The sequence below is a fragment of the Balaenoptera musculus genome, chromosome 11 (assembly GCF_009873245.2).
Source record: "Balaenoptera musculus isolate JJ_BM4_2016_0621 chromosome 11, mBalMus1.pri.v3, whole genome shotgun sequence".
In the NCBI taxonomy this organism is placed as follows: domain Eukaryota; kingdom Metazoa; phylum Chordata; class Mammalia; order Artiodactyla; family Balaenopteridae; genus Balaenoptera; species Balaenoptera musculus.
Genome location: NC_045795.1, coordinates 7,059,453 through 7,085,214, shown reverse-complemented (window position 1 = coordinate 7,085,214; position 25,762 = coordinate 7,059,453). Strand labels below are relative to the sequence as shown.

At 37.1% G+C, this 25,762-nt stretch overlaps 1 protein-coding gene across 1 annotated transcript in view; it reads left to right on the top strand.

Annotated features, from left to right (window-relative positions):
• Positions 1-25,762, top strand: part of OFCC1 (orofacial cleft 1 candidate 1) — a gene marked incomplete at its 5' end in the record, with an annotated part of 208,283 nt that overhangs the window by 1,045 nt on the left and 181,476 nt on the right. The window contains 3 exons of the mRNA XM_036868623.1: positions 14,262-14,348; positions 15,764-15,832; positions 19,079-19,245. Of these exons, the coding sequence (XP_036724518.1) occupies positions 14,262-14,348; positions 15,764-15,832; positions 19,079-19,245 (323 nt within the window). The remainder of the gene's footprint in view (positions 1-14,261; positions 14,349-15,763; positions 15,833-19,078; positions 19,246-25,762) is intronic.

Here is a 25,762-nt window from a genome sequence, read left to right as displayed (position 1 = left end):
TAGTTTCCTTGATTTTCAGTTGTAGGGCAGTTTCCAACAGCTAACTAGGTAAAGGGTTCTACCTAAACGAGGGGCATACGTATGTACTCTGCATCAGGTTGGCACAGGACGGCTGGCTCTTCCTGAGTTAGGGACAGAGCTGCTTCTAAGCTTTGACGTATTTGCTGCCTAGAAGGAAAGATTATTCTGTAACTACAAAGAAAGAAGTCATTAAAGCTTGCTGTCTTTGCTCTTATCTTCATCACTGAACAAGACGAAAGACATCAGAATTTAACGACCAGATAGCTTTTGGAGAGGGAACTGTCTGAAGTAATGGACCATGAGTTGGCACAGATGTGTTCAATGCTGGCCCCACTTCGCAGCCTCATCACGATTTCTACCTGTACAGAACAGGCCGTCCAGATCCCAATAGGTTATCATGGTGTACAGAGCATTGATTTTATGAACTTTGATTCCTAAAGCTCAGGGGAAATTCTACCAGCCTCTAGATTTCTGCCTTCCACATCGTATCATGCATGTTCAAATCGGTGGATTTAGCTTGTCTTATTCTCCTTGCTTGTGTGTGCATGTGTGTGTGTGTGTTTTCCTGTAAGTCTGTGCAAAGTGGCAGGATATAGGGCTGTCAATAATCATAATAACAGTTGCCATTCTTGAGTGCATGTTATCTATTAGCCACTATACTAAGTATTCTATGTGCATCATCTCTTTTAATTTCATACTTCCTTAGAGTGGCATATTAGGGTATAGATTCAGCTAATGCGATAAAGGCCACAGTAACAGAGACTGAGACATGCCCCAGTACCTTTCTATGAACCCCTGAGCTGCTGTTCTTATCCTCGTGGTCCAAGATGACTAGATACCAGCTCCATGCTCCAAGCACTGGGAGGGAAGAAGGAAGCCACAAACAGGTGGTTACATGTATCATGTCTGCTTCTATCCCACTTGCTGGAAATGAGTCACTTGGCCACGTCCAGCTGCAAGAGAGGCTGGGAAGTGTTCTTACCTCAGAGTCATGTTTCAAGCTGAAATTGGAGGGGGGGAGGTTCTAGAAGGAGCGAATGTGTGTTGGGGCCCACTAGCAGAATCTACACCAGGTATATTTTATGATTCTCCTCATTTGATAGATGAAAAAAATCAAGGTTGTAACTTGACTAAAGTAAGAAAGAGAACACATGGTAGAATAAGGGATTTAAACCAAGCCTTATTTGACTCTATAGCTTACATGCCTCAACCCTGCCTATGGAGCTGCTCTCTTTTTTTATGGGAGATGTTACTGGTTAGGGGGAGGGCATATCAGGATAATGGCTGGAGAGGTTGCTGACATATTCAGAAGGGAGAGTCTAGAGTTCAGTCAGACAGTCAAGATCAGCAACCTCCTAGTCTGGCAAAGAAAATGCTGGCAAGGATGGTGAACAGTAAGGAACATGAAGGGAAACTTCATCTGGCATCTTCTTCAACTGCAGACTCTGAAGATAAACTTCTGATGTCATCAGCCTAAGGGCGTTTTTTAGATCTTTGGTTCCCTTGGTGGGAAATTAGTTTTTCTTATGGAACTAGGATGTTTCATGCAGTTGGGCCCCGAGGAGAAGGATGTGTTCCCCCTTGCCCAAATGGAGGCTGGACCAGACCTTCTTTATAAATTTCTATTCAGCAGAGATGTTCAGATTTCATCAAGAGGAATTCTTATTCTCTGTGGGCCCAAGAGCCTGTGTGAAAACCTTGAATTCTAAGTTTGTAAATGGATATTCAGAGGCGGAGTACCGCTTGATGGCTCACCTGTTAGAAGCTCAATAAAATGAGTCACAGAGAATAATTATAGTTGTGGAAGATAGGTGTTGGCGAGAGAGGGTAAGATGAGGTCTGTGGAAAGGGTGACATCTGGGGTAAGTGTTAGGGTGAAAGTAATTATAGTCAAATGCTATCCAGTAGAAATATAATGTGAGCCATGGATACAACTTAAAAATTTCCAGTAGCACACATTAATAAAATAAAAGAGAAAAAAGTGAATGAACTTTAATAATACAATTTATTTCAATCCATATCTACAAATATTATTTCAACTTATAATCAAAGTAAAAATTTAAAGCAATATTTAACTTTTTCTGGTATGAAGTCTTTGAAATCTGTGTGTATTTATGCTGACAGGAAGTCTTAATGTGAGTTCGCCTCATTTCAAGTGTGCCATAGGCATATATGGCTGGTGGCTATGGTAGTGAGCAATGCAGTTACAGACTATTAGACCTGGAAGTCCAGCCACACAAGTTTGCATGGGAGAATTTGAGGAACTCTTAGAGGACCATAACTTCCCAGCCTCCAAAATGCTGCATAACTAATATTGACCTACAATATAATAGTTCCAACACTGTCTCAATTGTACTTGTCATTTCTAACATTATTTCTATGATGTAAAAAGTCTGGATATAAAAAGTATTCCTGGAGATGGATTGAATAAATTCTCCTATGAACCAGAAATTAGTAAATGGGGAGAGAGAACATTTTATAACTCAAAAGTAGATCAGAGTGGAAGGAGCTTTAGATGGAAAAGCCAGGAATGATTTATTATCCTGACAAAACCAGCCAGACATGGACATAGGTAGGGGTTATACCACCTCCATTCTGGAACATAATCAACATTAAAAAAATTATTTGATGAATCTCTACCTAAACCCACCCTGCTCACCTGCCTTTGGGAGAGCCTCCAAAAAAAATTCAATTGCAAATGAGATGTGCAATTTTATGGTCTGTGAACAAGGAATAATATTTGAATACCTGAATTTAGAAACTGTTAGGTATTGTAGAACACAATGTTTCTTGCTAATACAGTAAAAAAGAACATTTATATCATCTGCCAATGTGATGACTTAAGTAAAATAGAGTAACTACATTTTCCCCCACAATATTATAACAATGAGCACAAATTCTCATCCTATAAGTAAATATCAAACACATTTCCACCTTTTTCATCCTATAAGTAAGTATCCAATACACTTCTACCTTTTAGATGCTTTAAAAAAAAAAAGTAATGGTAAGTAATGGCAGAATACCAATGCTACTTTACTTACCCAAATTATTTCACAGAAATGTAAAATTGTTGGATAGATAGCGATTTAAATTATGAAGGAAATGTCGAGGAGAGGGATTTTCTAACAAACTTTGGAATAAAAAGACTTCAAATTTGTGATGGATTGAGTCCCTTAGTAGAGGAAAAATGTGGTTGAAATAAATACACACTGATCTTTAGGAACAAGCAAAATGAGGAACTACTGAGTGGTCTGATTTTAAGATCACTTGGAGGGTACCCTCAAATCCCTCCTGAACAGTCCAGTGTTAAAGCATTCTTAGAAGCTTATTTGTCTAAAGGTTCTCCAGAGAAATGGCAGTGTGCTACAGAGCTGACACTGTACGTTGGTATCAGTCATTTTTACAAGGTGTGAATGAGAAAAAACACAACGAAAGCCTCAGTCCTTCCTGCTTCCCGCCAGGTCTCTTTCACACGCTCTGTCTCAGGTACTCACTTCTAAAGAAAGTCACCTAGGCTCTGCTCAAGACCTTCTTTCCATTCCTATTGCCTTTAATTTGTAGGTAGACACTTAGCAAAAGCATTCAATCCCCTGTTTTGTAAATTTCGGGAGGAATAACTCACATGTGATCATTTTTGGCCACATGTCCTCTGCTCCATCTTGCCCGGAACTCAGACTGCTTCTCTGACCCCAGCTCATCCACTTCGCTCACTGCCAGCCATGGCCTGGCCTGATGATGATTAACCTGATCAGGAAGGGAAATTCAGAATTACAGCACTTGAAAAGGGAGAGCGACAGAGAACCCACAACTAATTAGAATTTCAAAAGACAGAGGAATGGACTTAGGTTCTAAACATAACAAGGGCTTGAGGGCTGGGTAGGTCGAAAGGGCGTATTTAATAATCTGAATCTATAACATAGTGGCACTCAAAGTCGTGAATGACTGAATTCTAAATGACAGTAAAATGAAACATGGGACAGATGTGAGAAGGAGCCATGGAAAGGCTTTAGATAAGAAGAAATAAATAATTATGGAAGTGCATAGTAAAACAGTTCAAATGATGGTGAGCGATTTAATTGCACTTGGGAAGTTTTTTCCTTTTAATCTCTAATTTTCAGAGGTTATTTCAAGTGTCCTTTCCATCCTTGCTTCCCTCACCCAAAATCGTAGGGGAGAGCATTTGATTGACCACGCTTAGGTCACTTGCCAGCTCCTTGGCTTTGTCACAGGTAGGGGAAGTAGGTTCTGTCAGCCCTTCCTGGCTTCTGTCATTGGAGACAGGAATCTGGAGTTACTGAACCATCAAGACTATACACACTGGGAACTAGGAAATTGTGATGTTATTAGGGAGGGGAAATGGATGCACGACAGCAAAACAAATCAACCAGACACACATCTGATAAACGTCCCGTACAGCTCCTCAGTCTTGGATTCTTTCCTGATCATATCCTATTGTTCATGACATCAGTACAATTAAAAAATGGAAGTGGTATATGTGTGATTAGTTGGATATAAAATTTATACAATATTTTGCTTAGGAGTTATATATATATATATATATATATATATAATCCCAAAATACTTTATGTATTTCTCCATTTCCTCTTCCTCATTTACTGAAAACATATGGATCAAACATCTATTTCCCAAGCACTATGTTAGATACAGGAGATGCAAAAGTGAACACAACAGACATGGTCGTTCTCTGCGTCATGAAGCGTGTTACACCAGCAAAGTCACACTGAGGGCAACTCTTGAGATTTTAGTTGATTAATCCAGATTAAACAGGCACTCTCAAAAAGGCAATGTTTTCTCATACAAGATTTTTACATCAATTTCATAAATAACATTTCTCAGATTGAATGACTCTAGAAGTATGGGTAAATCAGGAAAAAATAAGTGTGTGTGTGTGTGTGTGTACCATATGAACATAACTGTGATCTCAGTTTAGTTGATTAAACTGTGTTCAGCCTAGGACTGAGCATGTCTGAGGATTTGTGGTTTAAAGTGGCCTAAAATGAACATAACTTTTTAGTGTAAAAAACCTATAAAAATTTAGGTTTTCTGATGCTTCAGTGATGTGGTCAGTATTTTAGCAGCTGGACAGAAATTTTTTTTTTTTTTAAACCTAGTTCCCTTTAAATATTGGGTGACATTTACAAAAATACTCCCTGGCCATCAGAATAAGAAGTTACACTGATGCAATGAAATTCCATATTCAATTTAAACTTTGCTAAGCTCTCTTTACCTGCAGTTTGACTGGTTCATTTGTTGCATTTCCATTTTGAAAAAAGACTAAGAATGTTCCTGGCAAAGGACTAATTCTAAGGAAAGAGACAGGCACATGATCTTGATCTTATTCGAAGACTCAGGGCCAGAGAAGGAAACTAGTTTTGAGTACAGTCTAGTGTTTGCCAATCATATTGTCCCATGGTGTAATCCTCAGGCATTTATTCCTGGGTCTTGGGGAGAGGGACTTGGAATAAAAACTGGGATCTCTGTCAGTCGTTGGGGACCTAGGAGCTCTACCTGCTAACCTGTGTGACATGGAGGGAAGCCATGTGGGTAGAGATGACGTGTATCCCTCCAGTTGGCATTGCCAATGGAATGTGAGATGGACAGAGGCGTGAGTTCAAGGTTTGATCAGAACCTGAGAAGATGTTGGATAGAACTTGGGATAACCTATAATGGGTACCAGCAGGAATCAGTATTGGAAGTGACAGTGGTCACTTGAGGTGGCCCCAGCAGCAGCTGTGGGATTGACAGGAAGTGCTTTCCCTGCTGCTCTGTGGGGTGGAGGTGCCACCACTGATTTCATGATGGATGTGGTCAGAAGACCACAGTGTAGAAACCTTGACAGCAGGCAGCAAAGCGGAAGCCTCAGCCTTAGAGAAAGAAAATGGCAGATGTTCCAAAAGAAGCAGAGAGGAATGAGTTTCAGCGTCTGTGATCAAAGGACTTATATCCTCTCCAAAGAAATGAGGGGTGGTTTGAATTAAGGGTAGGAAATCATAATAGTTGTGCCTGAGCTAGAGAAATCCTAAATTAGGGTTGTAATCGTGACCCTAAATCTATCTTCAGATTGGTGTGGCCATTAGAAATACACATGCACAAAAATTTATAATAAAAATGACATGTAAGGGTACATGTTAAGTGCATAATTCAAATTGTCAGAGCAAATATGTGACGAGAATTGTTTTTCCCCCTAGTGCACATAGCCTAGATTATTTCAGAAGTGATATTGTATAAAACCGTTTATATTGTTCTCATTTGCCCCTTAAGATGGAAAAAAGGTATTATATGAAATATATAGTACATTTAAAAATACTTTTTGATTTGGGACATTTCAAATATTATTAAGAAAAAGAAATATATAGGAAAATCATTTGCTTTAGGTTTATGAACTGACCTGGATTTGTGTTTTTAGATACATTTAGTTTTGGCTCCTAAGTGATTTGAACCTCCTTCATTGACTTGGAAGTCTAAAAATATACACTCAGGAAAGCATCCTTCCTACAGAAATAAAGAAATACTTTATGTAGATACAAGATGGGTGAAATATTTGGTCAGATTATACAAATCAATTTAAGTTTACTATCCTACCCCACCCCCTCCTATTTTTTTTTCCTAAATGGAGTACCAGAGTTCTAGAATAATATTTGTCCCATTGGGAAAGGAGCATTTTAATCAAATATTTGAGTTTTGGGAATTTCAACAGCATAAGAAAAGTTTAATTAGTTTTCTTCTCAGAAGGAACTGCCCACCTCCAGGTAATCACACAGATTTGCCCAGGAAATCAGCAGAATGTCTACTGATGTTGTCTTTTCCTGTTTCTGTTAATGCTAAAATTGAAACCATGGGTAACAGTTTACCAGCTGTTGAGCACAGTCATTTTTCTATCTTCTCTTCAAATTTTTGTGAAACCCCCAATGTATGACTCTTTGTAAAATAATATTTTATAAAATCTGTCATAAGTCATTGGTTGGGGAAAGAATTTTTATAAGAATTATTTTAATATTCAGAGATACTACTTTATGATTCCAGTTCATTGATGATAGATTCATACATTTAAACCACTGGATTTGTTTATGTGCCAGTGAAATTTATGTACCTTCAAAAGAAAAATGTGAGCACAGGAATCTGTATAGTGGTAAAAAGTATGGTTAAGAATCTTAGAATCATAGAAATGCTAGAAGTAGAGATCATATAGCTGATATTACAGAAGTCCAATGAGTCTCCTAACATAAACAGCTGCACAGTAAAAGAACTGAGAGAAAGACTTGTTTTCTGATACATTAGTGATGCAATCAGTCTCTTAGCAGTTGGACAGGTTACTAAATTGTTTACCTATACCTCCTAAATATTTGGTGAAATTTTCATTTCTTTTTAACATCTTTATTGGAGTGTAATGGCTTTACATTGTTGTGTTAGTCTCTGCTATATAACAAAGTGAATCAGCTATACATGTACTTATATCCCCATATCCCCTCCCTCTTGCGTCTCCCTCCCACCCTCCCTATCCCACCCCTCTAGGTGGGTGAAATTTTCTAAAAGATTTTTTTTTTGCTTCCAGAATAAGTTGCACTATATCAATGAAATTCTGCATAATTTCAAAGTTTACAAGGCCACCATGTTGACTGGAGTTCAATAGTTGCATTTCCATTTTAAGAACAATTTTACTAGAAAAGTTTCTTATGATCTTACATAAACTTTTCACGACCTTATACATGTTTTTAGCATACGTTAGTCCTTAATCTCTGAAAAATTCCATTTAGAGTTTCTTTCAGATATTTTTTGTTTTCTATTAAAGAGATTTAATAGAAAATAAGATTTTCCTTAGCCTTCATCAGATTGATTGACCAAAAGCCTTATAAAAAAAGACCCATGGGAAGACCTGAACCCTTTGCTTTATGAGATAGAGTTTAGTTGTCTAGAAGTTACCAGATTTTTAAAGAGAAAGTATTATTAATCAATATTGTTTAAACTAAATCTAATAATCCAATATATTGATTGCTTTCATACTGAAGTGTGCTACAGTGTGATGAAAATATTGCTACCTGAATGAACCCTTAAGTACAATACATAGATATAAGTAACCATAGATGCAGGGGGGAAGGCATAGTTATTAAATGAATGAGGGCACAATCAGAAATATTAAGGGGTGACTGATGTCTAATATCAGGTCCTTCCTAATTGAAAGGCAGTATTCTAAACTGTATACATAAATTTATGGGCAAGTAGGACAATGGTGCCTGGCTTCAACTAGAAAGAAAAAAACACACCTACTTTGACATTGCTTTTGTAGGACTTTTAAATATGCATAAAAAACAATATATTTATACTTAACCTTTGAATTATCATTATTACTTAAGTAATGGAAAGATCTTCCTGTTTAGAAGTTAGGTGCTTAGGGACCCGCTTTAACTCTGAGGATTTGAGGTCCAGAGGAACACATGATGCATTAATGCCTTGGGGTACGTCAGATGAGCCCTGCAGCAATTATGCACTCGACAGCACTCCAGTGGTTTGAAAGTTAAAATGCCTGGTAATTTACCATGAGGGAGGACCTTAGGGGAAGAAAGAATATGGCTCAATTAATTAGTACTTGTTAGCAAACTTCGACTATTATTACCCTATTTAGGTTTTCAAATCACTGATAATCTCAAATACCCACAAGATTTGGAAAAGAAGTAAGAATAAGCAGTGGAGAAAGCTAATTTGTCCAACAGAGCACCAGTTTTTGAATATAGTGTGAGCAGTGGAGCCATTTTCACAGGTTAGCCTTTCTATAAAGAAGAAAACGGAAATGGTATTCATTTGCTGTTTTTAACTCTGTGGTTAAAACCTCATGCCTTTCAGTTTGAGTTTCTGGGTAAGATGAATACTCTTGATGACTACCTAGGGATTCCTATGAAAATCTAATAGAAATAAATTAATTTTGAGAGTTATCTGGAGCTTTATGATGGGTGTTGGTTTTCTATTTAATCATTATATCTCCTAAGTGGCTATTGTTGGTATTTTAAAAAATCAATGATTCTTAAAGATTATCTTGTTGTTTTCAGGGTATTATTCAAATACTTTGCAAATTATTGTCTTTGTTCTAAAGGTTTTTCAATCAAATCTCTCATGCATTCATGGTATGAAAACATTTCCTTCAAATAATATTTACACAAAATATAATTATTTTCAATACTTTTTTAGCTCATGTTCCCCCTTATTTCTGTTCTAATTACTTTGACTAAGATTTCTAAGAGAATATTGGATAATAATATTGATAGTGGACATCTAAGTCATAGTTTGAGTTTTTATCCTTAGGTTTATTTTTTGGTTTGTTTGGGTTTTGTTATAGTTTTGTTTTGATACTTAGTATAATGAAATTTTGGTTTAAGGTAATCATTCTTTGGTTTAAGGTAATTGTCATATTAAAAAGTAGCCTTGTATCTTTTGTTGCCATTAATTTAAAAAATGTTTGTAAATCAATCTTATAAAAATAGTATTTGAGTGGATTTAGTAAGATGGAGCATGTTTGAGTTTGACATAGTTCCCACTAACTTGCCGTTTATTGCAACCTCTTGATTTCCACATTTCTGTTTCATACACATATATAAACTGCCTGAACATTTAAACCTGAGACCTTGGTATTAGATTTTCAAAGTGGGGAAAGTAGAAAGTTTTCCCAAATTTATTTATAAAGTTCATGGGAATCAAATTTAATTATAGATCTCTAGGCTTCATGCCTTTAAAAGGAATAATGTTCAGAATATCCTAGTTTGTAAAATTTTGGTGCACGGCTGTAAATCATAGAATGTAACTTGTTTAGTTATTTAGTTTACATGCAGGCCTTGTGTTTATTTAACTTACAGAATATTATAAAAAACCTGATGATTGGTGATAAAAAGCTGAGTTGAAGCAGGTGGAGTCACAGGAAGAGGACAAGAATGGAACCAATAAACCAATCCAAAAATGGATAGAGACATTCAGAGCTTCTCTCTCTGGAGCTAATGGGGCTGATTTGAAAGGAAGTGGTTGCCTCGTTGAGTCAAGACGCTTCCCATGATTCACACTAACCTTCCTCTGGTGGGCAATTTCATTCTCACTATTATAGCCCCCAAGGAACTGCATGGGTGCACCCTGGAGGATTTCCTGACCAAAGTTCACGTACGGTGTAATTTAAGTAAAAGCCCTGATTACATTCCATGCTGCTCTGAGTTAAAGGGTAGGAAAACCTGATATCTGTGGAAGGGCAGAGGCAAGTACATGCGCCTTCCTCCCCCAATCAGTAAAAATAGCCCAAGAAATGCACTAACTGAGGCTGATTCTAAACGTTAAACAGCCAATTCTCAGAAGTTAGAAACAAAAGTAGAGTATTGAGAGTATAAAGACCAATTTACTGATTTATTAATTTATGTATCATGCCCAATTGCTTCAATGTAGAACCATAGATATAAGTATATAGGCAATTGTCAGATTATTCATCTGAATGTAACAAGCAGTTAAATGTCAACCATATTAAAACCTGTTGTATGTATATTGCTAAATGCCCTACTTTGAGTTTCTCAGTGGGTCTGTTAATTTTCCTGTGAGATGATTTTAGATATATCCAAAAGCATATTCTGAATGATTAGGGCACTTTTAGGAATTTATCCTGTTACTAACCTACCTTCTGGTAATATATATCCTCTCCTAAAACCATCTCACTTTATTAAATCTTGACCTATCCAATGAAACACGAGCAAAGGAACTATTGTTAAGATGAAGTCTGTAGTTTCCAAACTGCTCATAGGTTCCACGTGCTTTCCCATCTTAAACTCTGCCTACTATATTTAGGTTATTGGCCTATCAAGGCAAGATACAACAATAGAAAGGAAGAGTTATTTTAATATTTAATAATAGTAGGTTCTTATTTGATTCATAAGCTGATTTATGTTATAGCAAGAAATTGGCAAAATAGTAATGCTATAAATAATAAATTATAAATATTACATTACCACTTCACTATCTCAGTAGTGCTGAGAACATAGTGATTTAATCCTGCCTGTCATTCCTAGTTTGAAACAAAGGTATATGCAAGAGATGCAGCCCCACCCCTCCCTGGGATGCCAAATCATCTTTATCTGGCTCTATTTTTCCCCCGCGTCATGTAGTACCATCTCATAAACTGTAAAACATACATATTTGTTTGCTTTTATTCTTCCACTCACAGAATGTAAGCTCTGTGAGGGGAGGGATTTCTGAATGTTTGTTTTGCTGATATATTCACACAATAAGCACTCAGTAAATACACCTTAAATAATTGAATGGATCTGAAACATCTTATCAGCATAAAGTGACCCTGTACAACTTAATAATAATTTGAGCAAAAACATCAGTTAAAAACTCAACTCTGGGACCACTGAGGAAGTTTGGATTCCATTACTTACTTTATTATATTGTAACTTTGGGAGGCAGAGAATAATTGGGGAGTATCCACTAACAAAACATGCTTCCCATGTCTTTATGCTTTTGTGTCTTTTTTCCTTTACCTATGCTTCTCCTTCCAATAAAAATTCCTTTCCCCTTTATTTTTGATATGGCTAATTCCTAATCACATTTTAAACTTACTTCAGGTGATAATTTCTCCAGGAAGTCTTTGAAGTCCCCAGTATAGGCTAGGTGCTCCTACCACACACTCAACAGAACTCTGTCCCTTACATGATATTAAATCACACTGGATTGAACGTTAGCTCTGAAGGCAGAGCCACTGTTTTCTGTTTGTTCTTAAAATCCAGACATAGTGTTTGGTTCCTAGAAGGACTCAATTAAACAACAAAGGGAAGGGGGTCTTGAAGGAAAAGAGAGAGGGGATGGGGAACAGAAAGGATGAGAGGAATAAAGTGTGATAAAAAGGTGATAAGTTTTGGCTCATTTTAATAAAGAAACAACATCTAGACAATGGAAGGATTTGGGTATTACAAAAAGTTTCCAAAAACGGTTTATCTAACGAATGAATTCAGATAATATTATGAGTACCTCTGTGTGCCAGGCACAATTCTAGGCACAGAGATTATGTTTTTACCCTCATGGAGCTTGTATTTTAGAGTAAGAGGCAGACGACAGCAAGTATAATATTACATATGTAAAACGATACACAAGGAACTGTAAAATGTAGTATAAAATAAAAATACATTGTAAAAATATATGAATCCTCTAAATACATAATGTTATAGAATTTGAGGATTTTTAAAGAGAATCAGTGGATTGCCTCTTTGCTCAAGATCCCTTATAATCCTTTACTCGTAAAATGCTATTTGCCATATCCCAGAATGCAAAGTAGAAAATAAATCACTCCAGGAGCGGCGTTTATAACTTACATGTGTGTCTCAACCCACACTGAATGTAGAAGGAACACTTTGCATAGATTTTGAAACCGTATGGAGACCTTGAAGGGGCCCATCTTCCAGCTGAGTGGGCAAGCCTCAAGCCCTTAGGGGAGGTAGCGCCTGGAAGGCTCCTGGTGTGCAGGCCTCCTTCTCACTCAGCTGGGCAAGACCCTCATTTCTCAACTGACAACAGGGATGGAAATGGTCTGAGAACCTACAAGCCAGATCAGCCTCTCCAGACCTGTGGTTAAAAATGACTTAACTTTGTTTATTCTCCAAGGACTTGATTCACTTGCCATTATTTATTAATAAGTCATTTCAGTAGACAGAGAATTGGAGTTTTGTATTGGATTGGAGGAGTTTCCAGGATATGGGTACCAATAGTTGACTGATGCTGCCATGGCAATATAATAAGGAATACACCACTCTTTTTGCTTTAATAAAGGTGAATTATTTTGCCAGCATATGAAAGGGTATACTTAAGAGTATCACAGTGCTTTGTGTTAAAGGGGAAGAAAAAAACAACAATTACTGAGAATGGGGTAGAATTACTGTGTTATTGCAGTACAGAAGACTTTGATTACATACTGCCGAGATTCATATCAGCCTAGTAGCTGTTGACAGATAAAGTAACAAAAATGAAACGCATTTATTTTTTCTTTACTGAGAATAGAGGTAAAGCAGATTTTCAGTTCTTACTACATTGATAGAACGGAGACTGACAGCAAAAATGTGCCGGTCCAGAAATATAAATTTTAAGCCTTGGTTCGTATCAAAATTCCATTTAGTCTTGGAGCTGCTGTTGGGATTATTTTTGATCCTAAAACAAATACATTATGGAATATCACAGTATACTTGGTATGTACAATATTAACCCTTCCCTGTGGGCAATACTTTCAAAATTATTGTTGTTTTCAGTTGACGAAGCTTTATTTCTTTTGTAATGTTTGAGGCAACTTGAGTTATCGTCAGAGTAGATTACATTTTACTGAATGCAAATTACTAGCAACAGACTGCTATACATTTCAGTCTGCAGGAAGTATGAAACTAGATTTGGAAAATTGATAACAGATCTTTTTCTCTATTACAAAGTCATATTTGATGCTACAGTTTTGTTACCGACATAAGGACAAAAGTAAGGGGGAAATGTGAAGTGAGAATTTTGGGTTTGTTTTGTTGAGATTGTTGATGTCTTGGATAAAATTTCTGGCTAAATCATTTGTACCTTTCCTTCGTGTTACTTAAGCTGACATAACAAAAGAGACCTGTGAACAGGCCCCTTACACTTGCATTCCTCCCTTCCTTCCTTCCCTCCCTCCCTCCTTTCCTTCCTTCCTCCCTCCCTTTCTTCTTTCTTTTCTTCCTTCATCCCTCCCTCCTCCCTCTCTCTTTTTCCTTTCTTTTTACTCAAATAGCAATGTGGAAATTTTGCTATAGTTTCTCATAATTAAGATGTTATTAAGTTGACTGGAATTCTGGACACAACGACATGATATACTTTGTGAATTATATACAAGTGGGTAAATAGAGTCATCAGTGAACTCTGAACATCATTATAATCCAATGGTGTCCTTTCTTGAGTATATCCTAGAAACAATTTGATTAAAATTTCAAATTATTCTTCTAAAGTCTACATTTGAAAATTTTCCCATTAATTTTTTTAGCAACAGACAGATAGCATGAACTTGTTTCTTGAATTACCTTTTCTGACCTTTTGCAAGATGATAATTACAAAAAAGGGAAGCCTGGAAGACTTGTAAAAAAATTAAGCTTATAAAGTAGCTAAAATGGCCCTTCTGTGCTGGTGTCGATTTCAGAATTAACATTTTGGTTCATGTGCTTATAATAATCACTGACCCTTACTTCATGTACTTTCCACAGGAAATGAATACAGCAGAAATTACTTTGACCCACTGACGGATGAGGAAATAAACCCAAGGCAGTATGGGATGGAGGTCAGCGGAGAGGGTGAACTAGAATTAAGTACGTAATTTTTGTGTCAGAATATTCTTTTCCATTCATGAAAATGAGGTGACAAAGATCACACATGCAGCTCCATTTAGATTTTGCAGCTTACAATTTAAATGGTAAGTTTTAACCGCTAACAACATGACAGGCAGCGAAGGTAATTTTTGATCAAGGACAGCAAGCTGGTCAGATAGAGAAGCAGGACTTGGTTTTCATTTGATGCTGCTCTAAGCAGTTTGCTGCCATTCTAAGGCCTGTGTTATGCATATGAGGAGCATTATTACTTTACAAATGCCATCTCAGCTCTTCAAGTTTAAAATGAGCATCCTTCAATAAAATTCATCTAGCATGTGAGATTTCCATACCCAGAGACTATTGAATTCTTTCATTGAAGACATGGAACCACCATCTAAGTTCTGAACCACAGAGGTGCAGTGATAGGATGATTTCCTCTTCTCTAATGTCGATTCTAGGTGTGGTTGTAAAATAACAATTTAAAATTGCTCCTTGTGGGCCTACCACCATGCATATTTGGTAGTTTACAAAGCACTCTAGGGTTTACAGAGGTTATTGAGATAGTGACAGTGACAAATATTACTTAGGGTCATTTGCAACCCAGAAGATCATATTTCACCATGGGGCTCCAGACATTGTATCGGCCTCCTCATGGGAGGAACATGTCTGATGTATGTATGTATGTATGGGATGAGAACATGTTTGATGTATGTGTGTACGTATCTGTGTTCTAATTGTATGACTGGGGTCGTCATCCAACTTGGCATAATTTATGTTCGGCTCTATCCAATGGTAGGACATCCACATAATGACCCTTTAAACCCTCTTCTAGAACCATGTTCTTATGATTATTATTATTTTTTTTGGTAGTGACATGACCTTGTTGCTTTATCCTTGTAAAAGAGTACAGTAGTTCTTACATGCGTTATTATACTGCAGTGGCATATATAAAAGAATCTAAGAACACCTAAATTTGTTGTTTCTGTAGTAAAAAATATGATATAGAGAGAGTAGCTAGTGCAAAACAGTCATTCATTTTGATCAGATGCTTATATACTCTATTTGAGAAACTATAATGGCTTATTCTGAAATGATTCTTGTGTAATAGATGTCATAATCCATTGAATATGAGATCCTTTTTATTGGAGAAGTATCACATTGCAAGTGCCCTGCAATATGCATTTTAAAATCATTGTTCCAATTACCATTGATTTACAAAAGGGATTTTTTGCTTGTTTTTTTTAGAGCAAGACAGCATGTTGAACAGAATTTGAGTCTATGACCTATAAAGTAACTAAATAACCATGATGATTAATAATTTCTTTGTAATTACATTGCATATCTATAAATTAACTGATGCAAAAGTTATCATAAATATGTTCTTTTAGCACCCCTACAAGCTGATAATAGAATTCTCTGTGATCGATTAACGGAGCTGTTTCATGAGAGTGGGCAAGGAGGACCCCAAGGTAAGAGACCAATTATTTCCAGTCTTTTATATTAACATTAGTCATAAATTAATTGAGATGGTTTCATGCAAATGCTAGCCTGGTTTTTCTAACTATAACCATTAATTGATGACCTATGTAAAGTTTTGATGGCTGCAAATATTTAATACAGCTAAAGTTGGGGGGAGGAATTAATTATGGCCCAATTTCCTATAATTACATAGAATTTATAATCCTAAACAGCAAAGATGATTTAACAGACTTACTATTGCAGGATCCTACCATGTCATCTGGTATATTTGGATTCACTAGTTTATGAGGCTATATGCCATTCTTTTTGAAGACTGTTTCTTAGGTTGTAAACAAATTCTTTGAGGTGAAAAAAGACAAATAGTATAGTGTTTTCAGTCTTAGCATGGGAATTCATACTTGTGAATGTTAGGCTCCTTAGGTAAGAAATTCTTATGTGTATTAATCTAGGAACTTAAAGGTAATCCTTTAAAACTTAAATTTCAAATTCTTAGTTTAATACATATAAATTCATGCCAGAACCACACTGGAGTTTTTACCAAAACATTAAGTGCTAGTTGCTGTATATATGTGAATTCAAATTCACGAGGAATAATTCTATTAAGTTTTTTTTCTCAGTGTGTGTTTAGTTTTTCTCAATCATTTTTTCTCACTTATTAAAATAACTCCTTATGGTACTTATGAGGAGAAGGCACTGATTATAGTTGTCTTCTAATAGTTACGGTTATTATTTCTATTGAATTTATGCTTAGGTCACCATTTGCTATGTGACCTTGGGCCAATTTCTTAACTTTTCCTTGCTATTTCTGCCAAATGGACATATAATACCTGCCACAATGGAGTAGTTATGGGGATTAAATTATTAATTATTACATCAGCAGAGATGATAAGCACATACATAGAATGATGAAGATACTGACGATTGATGCTGATGATAAAAATATTAATTAAGCATTTCTTGAGTGCCTACTGGGTACCTGGCACAGTCCTAAGCACTGTTCTAAATAAGGTAAATATTAACTTATTTAAACATCATAACAGCCCTAAAGGTTAGGTCTCATTTTGATCCCCATTTACAGAATAGTACCCCCTTAAAATTTTATTTCCACCTAGATTCACCACCCCTTTAGTTTTTTGCTATTAGTTTGTGTAGCCAACATTTTATTTCTTTTTGTCTTTATGAACCAAGCAAATTTGTTTTTCAAGCCAGCTTGAGCTCTCATTTTGAGGGATCCTAAATCAGATGATGTATTAGTCAGGATTCTCCAGAGAAGCAGAATCCAATAAAACCAATAGAAAGAGAGAGAGATTTATTTTAAAATTTGGTTCTCATCTTTGTGGGAGCTGGCAACTCTGAAGTCCTTAGGGCAGACTGGCAGGTTGATTCAGGGAAGAATAATATGAAGTTCAGGAAGGAGTTGAATTTTGCAGGGCAACAGGATGGAAACTCAGGTAAGCGTTAATGTTGCATTCTTGAGACTGAAATCCACAGGGCAGGCCAGTAGGCCAAGAACTCAGACCGGATTTTCTCTTGCCGTCTTGAGACCAAATTCCTTCTATTTGGGGAAACAGTCTTTGCTCTTAAGGCTTTCAACTGATTGGATGAGGCCCACCCACATTATGAAGAGTCATCTGCTTTTCTTAAAGTCTGCTGATTTAAATGATAATCACAATATGACCTTCATGGCAACATCTAGATAGTTTTTAACCAAATAACTGGACACCATTGCCAACCAAGCTGATATATAAAATTAAGCATCACAAATGGTCATTTTAAATCAGTCAGGCCTCTATATTTTTAGTATAATATCTGAGTCAGCAAATATACATTGAATACCTTTTTTGTGTGTGCTAGACATTGAATAAGGCACTTGTATACCTAACCTGTCCCTTCCATATGACAACTCTTTGCAGCTTGGAGCCCTTGAAACCACCAGTTTGCACAGGTAGCACTTACAGGTAGCATCTAATAAGTCTTCCAGTATCATTTATGAGCTCACAAAAGTTTTATGGCATTTATAGAATAGTCAGGCACTTCACCATGTATTTCACACAGGAGGATATAACTTAGACTTAGAAAGTTTAAAGACGTATACAAGGCAATACAGTGTACAGTGAGCAAAGAAGGAAGACCAGCAGTTCTCTATATACTGCACCCTGCATTTCCCTCCAAAAAAGAGGTTCTCTTCCATTGGTTAAAAGTGTCAAGGTTCTTGTTAAAATCCTAACATTGAAGGCATGGAAAATTCCATATTTTACCTGCCAGTATTTTTTTTTAGAGACCGGAAGAGAGAGGATTATTTTAAATTTTATTTATTTATTTATTTTTGGCTGTGTTGGGTCTTCGTTTCTGTGCGAGGGCTTTCTCTAGTTGCGGCGAGCGGGGGCCACTCTTCATCACGGTGCGCAGGCCTCTCACTATCGTGGCCTCTCCCGTTGCGGAGCACAGGCTCCAGACGCGCAAGCTCAGTAACCGTGGCTCACGGGCCCAGCCGCTCCGCGGCATGTGGGATCCCCCCAGACCAGGGCTCGAACCCGTGTCCCCTGCATTGGCAGGCAGATTCTCAACCACTGCACCACCAGGGAAGCCCAGGATTATTTTATATTTACAGCATGCATCTAGCTAGATGGGTAGATACATTTTGTAGATGATACTGATTTCAGTTGATAGAGAAAGAAGTGAAGTACACTACCATTTATATAAGTGCTGGCATTTCTATGCAAATAAACAAGGCAGGCCAAGTAAAGTCCCTCTGTGTGTACAGAGCTCAGGAACTGTTCTTGGGGATCCTAACTCAGGAAATGAACCCAGGAGCTCTGGCTTCTCCTAAAACCATTTATCTCCCAAGCTGGTTTCAGCAAAACAGCAAGTACATGGTAAGATGTTGAAGTAAACAACATGTAATGTCAATGCATGGAAAAGCACAGTATCTACACTTCAAGATGTATTTAGTAAGGGGGAAAAAGGCATTAAAGCACAGCTGTACATTGCTCACTTTGGGAATATGGCAGGATGGACAAAGTTTGTTGGCGAGGTGGTTAGTTTTTAATCTTAAAACCTGGGCTTTACTGATTTCCCAGCACATTAAACATAAAATAGTTTGCTAAATTGTTGATGATGAAACTTGATCCCATGTAAGAAAAAAGGTGGTTAAATTACCGTGTGTTTAGTGACACACGTTATGTTAAAGTGACAAAGAGCAAGTGGAGTTCATGGGATCTTCTTGGGGTAAACAGATGAGAGCATTGTGGAGGAGACTTTCCGTTCTGGAGAGCTGGCGAGTTCTGGTAAGATTCTTGGACTCTACAAAGAGGACGGTGAAGCCACCTCAGCTTACAGTGAGGAGATTGAAAGATACGCCCAGAGAGACATAATTCTGCCTGGAAGTTCTTCACTGGAACAGGTCAGCACTAAAATCTATATCAAGAAATGTAAAATAATCTCACTTTTTAAAATAACAAGTTGAAATGTCGGTCCTGCACATCGTCTCCTGATTTTACTTAGCAACACACCCCTTCCTGACTTGATCCACGACTTTCTGAGACTTTCCCCTTGTTTTTCATATACATTTTACCATGCAGAGCTTACACTGTCTTATCAATATCAGTCCTAGCCCTTGCACAATTTAGTTTCACTTCACCTTTTTAAATTTCATGTTAGAGAGGTAATTTCTAGTATATGATGAAGTATCTATAGTAAAACCTGAAACCAGCATAAACTTACTTGGATAAAATTAAGAAACGACTTGGACCCATTTGCATAAACACCATATAAATATGTGAATAATCTCATATTTATGAAGTCACCATTAAGGGACTTAGTTTGTGCAGTGTTGTAACTAGTTCCACACAAGGGAATCTTTAGCCTGTGGATTGTGTTGGCTTCAGAGATATCCTTTTTGTTTCCTGCACCTGTAGTTTCTATTTATGTGCAACGTAATATATGCTCTGGTTTACCAAAGAGGGGAAAAATGTTTTTTCTATGTAATCACCTTATCCATCTTAAATAAATATACAAGAATCCCACAAGTCTAGGTCTGTGTGTGTTTGTGTGTGTGTATGTGTTTGTGTGTGTGTGTGTAGTTTTTTGTGAAAGGTAAGCTGATTTAGGATAAAAAGGAAAAAAGTATATTATCAAGTGAAGAAGACTGTTCTCAGTGATGTCTTTTATAATATCAGGTCACAAGCGGAAATATTTTCCACTTCAGAATTGTGGGGAAATTGTTTTGTTTTGGGGGGTATTCTCTAATTTGGAGTGTGAAAATTCCATAACAGAGTTTATTTTTTTCATTTGTGCCTCTTATATCTGAATATCTTGGACACATTAAGGTTAAATCTATTTTGAGCTTTCTTAAGTAAATGACCCTAATTAACAAGTACAGTCTTTCCTAACATAGCACTACTCCTGTAGTGGGTTGAATTGTGTCCTCCCAAACTGCCTAATCCCTGGTAGCTGTGACCATGAACTTATTTGGAAGTAAGATCTCTGCAGATGTAATTTAACTAAAGATCTCCAGATGAAATCATCCTGACTTTAGATGATTGGACCCTAAATCCAATGACCAGTGTCTTTAGTAGAGAAAGGAGAGAGAGATTTGAGCATCTGAGTCACAGACACACATAGTGTGGAAGCCATGTGAAGACAGAGGCAGAGATGGAGTGATGCATCTGTAGGAAAAGGAACACCGAGGACTGCCACAGTCACAGAAGATAGAAGAGAGGCACAGAGTGGATCGGTCCCTAGAGTCTCACAAAGCAACCAACCCGGACAGCAGACCTCTCACACCAGAACTGTGAAACCAAAAATTTCTGTTGTTTGAAGCCACAGAGCTTGTGATAATTTGTTACTGCAGAAATAGGCAACAAATGCTGCTCCAAGGGTGGGGATCCCATGAGCAAGATTACACCACTTCATGGCTATTTTAACAATGTTTTGTATCTTTATCAAGACAGGTCCCTCAAAAGACACTGAGGTGAAAACAAATGCGTGGCTCTGTCTTTGCATATAACCCTTTTTAAACGATTATTTTCAGATGTATGTTCTGCTCCATTAACAGTTCCACATTTCCATTTATTTATTTATTTATTTATTTATTTATTTATTTATTTATTTATTTATTTATTTTTTGTACCATGTGGTGCCATTGTATGTATTTCAATTTACCATCATGCTTTAAAGAACAGGCACATGGACTCCTTTAGGATATGTAGCTGGTGGATTTTATATCCTCATCCTGTAAAAGGTAAGCTGAGCAGCGGAAAGCTCACCTGCTGTGCTCCTTGAGCTCGGTTTCCGCATCTGTAAGTGGGTGGAAGTGAGATCTGCTTCAGGGCATTGTTAGCAGGATGAAATGAGCCGGCAGTCAAGAATCCAGCACAAAGTAGGTGCTCATTAAACGGCGGGGCACTAGAGAGAGAAAATATTCTATGGCCCCTTCTCAGGCCAATGCTCATCATGTTCTCACCTTCACCATGTCAGGAAGTTCTCTGAACACCCAAGTCAGCATTATACGTGGGAAAAAGCTTCAGATCTGGTATTAGAGCTCGTGGCTTATCCTTGGTTTGGATAGTTATGTGAACTTGAACCTTTATGTAAAATAGGGCTGAAAAATTTGAACCTTTTCTGGTTGTGGTGGAGATTAATGAGATGTGTCCAAGTGCTTGGTAGTAAATGTTTTCCTTTTCTCATGAGTCATTTTATATACTTGTTGAGACTATTCTCACTTTTTTTTTTTTAAACATCTTTATTGAAGTATAATTGCCTTACAATGGTGTGCCAGTTTCTGCTTTATAACAAAGTGAATCAGTTATACATATACATATGTTCCCATATCTCTTCCCTCTTGCATCTCCCTCCCTCCCACCCTCCCCATCCAACCCCTCTAGGTGGTCACAAAGCACCGAGCTGATCTCCCTGTGCTATGCGGCTGCTTCCCACTAGCTATCTATTTTACATTTGGTAGTGTATATATGTCCATGCCACTCTCTCACCCTGTCACATCTCACCCCTCCCCCTCCCCATATCCTCAAGTCCATTCTCTAGTAGGTCTGCGTCTTTATTCCCGTCTTGCCACTACGTTCTTCATGGCCTTTTTTTTTTTTTTTTCCTTAGATTCCATATATATGTGTTAGCATACTGTATTTGTTTTTCTCTTTCTGACTTACTTCACTCTGTATGACAGACTCTAACTCCATCCACCTCATTACAAATACCTCCATTTCATTTCTTTTTATGGCTGAGTAATATTCCATTGTATATATGTGCCACATCTTCTTTATCCATTCATCTGTTGATGGACATTTAGGTTGCTTCCATGTCCTGGCTATTGTAAATAGAGCTGCAATGAACATTTTGGTACATGACTCTTTTTGAACTATGGTTTTCTCAGGGTATATGCCCAGTAGTGGGATTGCTGGGTCGTATGGTAGTTCTATTTGTAGTTTTTTGTTTTTTGTTTTTTTTTTGTAGTTTTTTAAGGAACCTCCATACTGTTCTCCATAGTGGCTGTATCAATTTACATTCCCACCAACAGTGCAAGAGTGTTCCCTTTCCTCCACACCCTCTCCAGCATTTACTGTTTCTAGATTTTTTGATGATGGCCATTCTGACCGGTGTGAGATGATATCTCATTGTAGTTTTGATTTGCATTTCTCTAATGATTAATGATGTTGAGCATTCCTTCATGTGTCTGTTGGCAATCTGTATATCTTCTTTGGAGAAATGTCTATTTAGGTCTTCTGCCCATTTTTGGATTGGGTTGTTTGTTTTTTTGTTATTGAGCTGCATGAGCTGCTTGTAAATCTTAGAGATTAATCCTTTGTCATTTGCTTCATTTGCAAATATTTTCTCCCATTCTGATGGTTGTCTTTTGGTCTTGTTTATGGTTTCCTTTGCTGTGCAAAAGCTTTTAAGTTTCATTAGGTCCCATTTGTTTATTTGTGTTCTTATTTCCATTTCTCTAGGAGCTGGGTCAAAAAGAATCTTGCTGTGATGTATGTCATAGAGTGTTCTGCCTATGTTTTCCTCTAAGAGTTTGATAGTGTCTGGCCTTACACTTAGGTCTTTATTCCATTTTGAGTTTATTTTTGTGCATGGTGTCAGGGAGTGTTCTAACTTCATACTTTTATATGTATCTGTCCAATTTTCCCAGCACCACTTATTGAAGAGGCTGTCTTTTCTCCACTGTATATGCTTGCCTCCTTTATCAAAGATAAGGTGACCATATGTGCGTGGGTTTATCTCTGGGCTTTCTATCCTGTTCCATTGATCTATATTTCTGTTTTTGTGCCAGTACCAAACTGTCTTGATTACTGTAGCTTTGTAATATAGTCTGAAGTCAGGGAGCCTGATTCCCCCAGCTCCATTTTTCATTCTCAAGATTGCTTTGGCTATTCGGGGTCTTTTGTGTTTCCATACAAATTGTGAAATTTTTTGTTCTAGTTCTGTGAAAAATGCCAGTGGTAGTCTGATAGGGATTGCATTGAATCTGTAGATTGCTCTGGGTAGTAGAGTCATTTTCACAATGTTGATTCTTCCAATCCAAGAACATGGTATATCTCTCCATCTATTTGTCTCATCTTTAATTTCTTTCATCAGTGTCTTATAATTTTCTGCATACAGGTCTTTTGTCTCCTTAGGTAGGTTTATTCCTAGGTATTTTATTCTTTTTGTTGCAATGGTAAATGGGAGTGTTTTCTTAATTTCATTTTCAGATTTTTCGGCATTAGTGTATAGAAATGCAAGAGATTTCTGTGCATTAATTTTGTATCCTGCTACCTTACCAAATTCATTGATTAGCTCTAGGAGTTTTCTGGTAGCATCTTTAGGATTCTCTATGTATAGTATCATGTCATCTGCAAACAGTGACAGCTTTACTTCTTCTTTTCCGATTTGGATTCCTTTTATTTCTTTGTCTTCTCTGATTGCTGTGGCTAACACTTCCAAAACTATGTTGAATAATAGTGGTGAGAGTGGGCAACCTTGTCTTGTTCCTGATCTTAGTGGAAATGGTTTCAGTTTTTCACCATTGAGGACAATGTTGGCTGTGGGTTTGTCATATATGGCCTTTATTATGTTGAGGAAAGTTCCCTCTATGCCTACTTTCTGCAGGGCTTTTATCATAAATGGGTGTTGAATTTTGTCAAAAGCTTTCTCTGCATCTATTGAGATGATCATATGGTTTTTCTCCTTCAATTTGTTAATATGGTGTATCACATTGATTGATTTGCGTATATTGAAGAATCCTTGCATTCCTGGGATAAACCCCACTTGATCATGGTGTATGATCCTTTTAATGTGTTGTTGGATTCTGTTTGCTAGTATTTTGTTGAGGATTTTTGCATCTATGTTCATCAGTGATATTGGCCTGTAGTTTTCTTTCTTTGTGACATCTTTGTCTGGTTTTGGTATCAGGGTGATGGTGGCCTCGTAGAATGAGTTTGGGAGTGTTCCTCCCTCTGCAATATTTTGGAAGAGTTTGAGAAGGATAGGTGTTAGCTCTTCTCTAAATGTTTGATAGAATTCACCTGTGAAGCCATCTGGTCCTGGGCTTTTGTTTGTTGGAAGGTTTTTAATCACAGTTTCAATTTCAGTGCTTGTGATTGGTCTGTTCATATTTTCTATTTCTTCCTGGTTCAGTCTCGGCAGGTTGTGCATTTCTAAGAATCTGTCCATTTCTTCCAGGTTGTCCATTTTATTGGCATAGAGTTGCTTGTAGTAATCTCTCATGATCTTTTATATTTCTGCAGTGTCAGTGGTTACTTCTCCTTTTTCATTTCTAATTCTATTGATTTGAGTCTTCTCCCTTTTTCTCTTGATGAGTCTGGCTAATGGTTTATCAATTTTGTTTATCTTCTCAAAGAACCAGCTTTTAGTTTCATTGATTTTTGCTATTGTTTCCTTCATTTCTTTTTCATTTATTTCTGACCTGATCTTTATGATTTCTTTCCTTCTGCTAGCTTTGGGGTTTTTTTGTTCTTCTTTCTCTAATTGCTTTAGGTGCAAGGTTAGGTTGTTTATTCGAGATGTTTCCTGTTTCTTGAGGTAGGCTTGTATTGCTATAAACTTCCCTCTTAGCACTGCTTTTGCTGCGTCCCATAGGTTTTGGGTCATCATGTCTCCACTGTCATTTGTCTCTAGGTATTTTTTGATTTCCCCTTTGATTTCTTCAGTGATCACTTCGTTATTAAGTAGTGTATTGTGTAGCCTCCATGTGTTTGTATTTTTTACAGATCTTTTCCTGTAATTGATATCTAGCCTCATAGCGTTGTGGTCGGAAAAGATACTTGATACGATTTCAATTTTCTTAAATTTACCAAGGCTTGATTTGTGACCCAAGATATGATCTATCCTGGAGAATGTTCCATGAGCACTTGAGAAAAATGTGTATTCTGTTGTTTTTGGGTGGAATGTCCTATAAATATCAATTAAGTCCATCTTGTTTAATGTATCATTTAAAGCTTGTGTTTCCTTATTTATTTTCATTTTGGATGATCTGCCCATTGGTGAAAGTGGGGTGTTAAAGTCCCCTACTATGATTGTGTTGCTGTCGATTTCCCCTTTTATGGCTGTTAGTATTTGCCTTATGTATTGAGGTGATCCTATGTTGGGTGCATAAATATTTACAATTGTTATACCTTCCTCTTGGATCGATCCCTTGATCATTATATAGTGTCCTTCTTTGTCTCTTGTAATAGTCTTTATTTTAAAATCTATTTTGTCTGATATGAGAATTGCTACTCCAGCTTTCTTTTGATTTCCATTTGCATGGAATATCTTTTTCCATCCCCTCACTTTCAGTCTGTTTGTGTCTCTAGGTCTGAAGTGGGTCTCTTGTAGACAGCATATATATGGGTCTTGTTTTTGTATCCATTCAGCCAGTCTGTGTCTTTTGGTGGGAGCATTTAATCCATTTACATTTA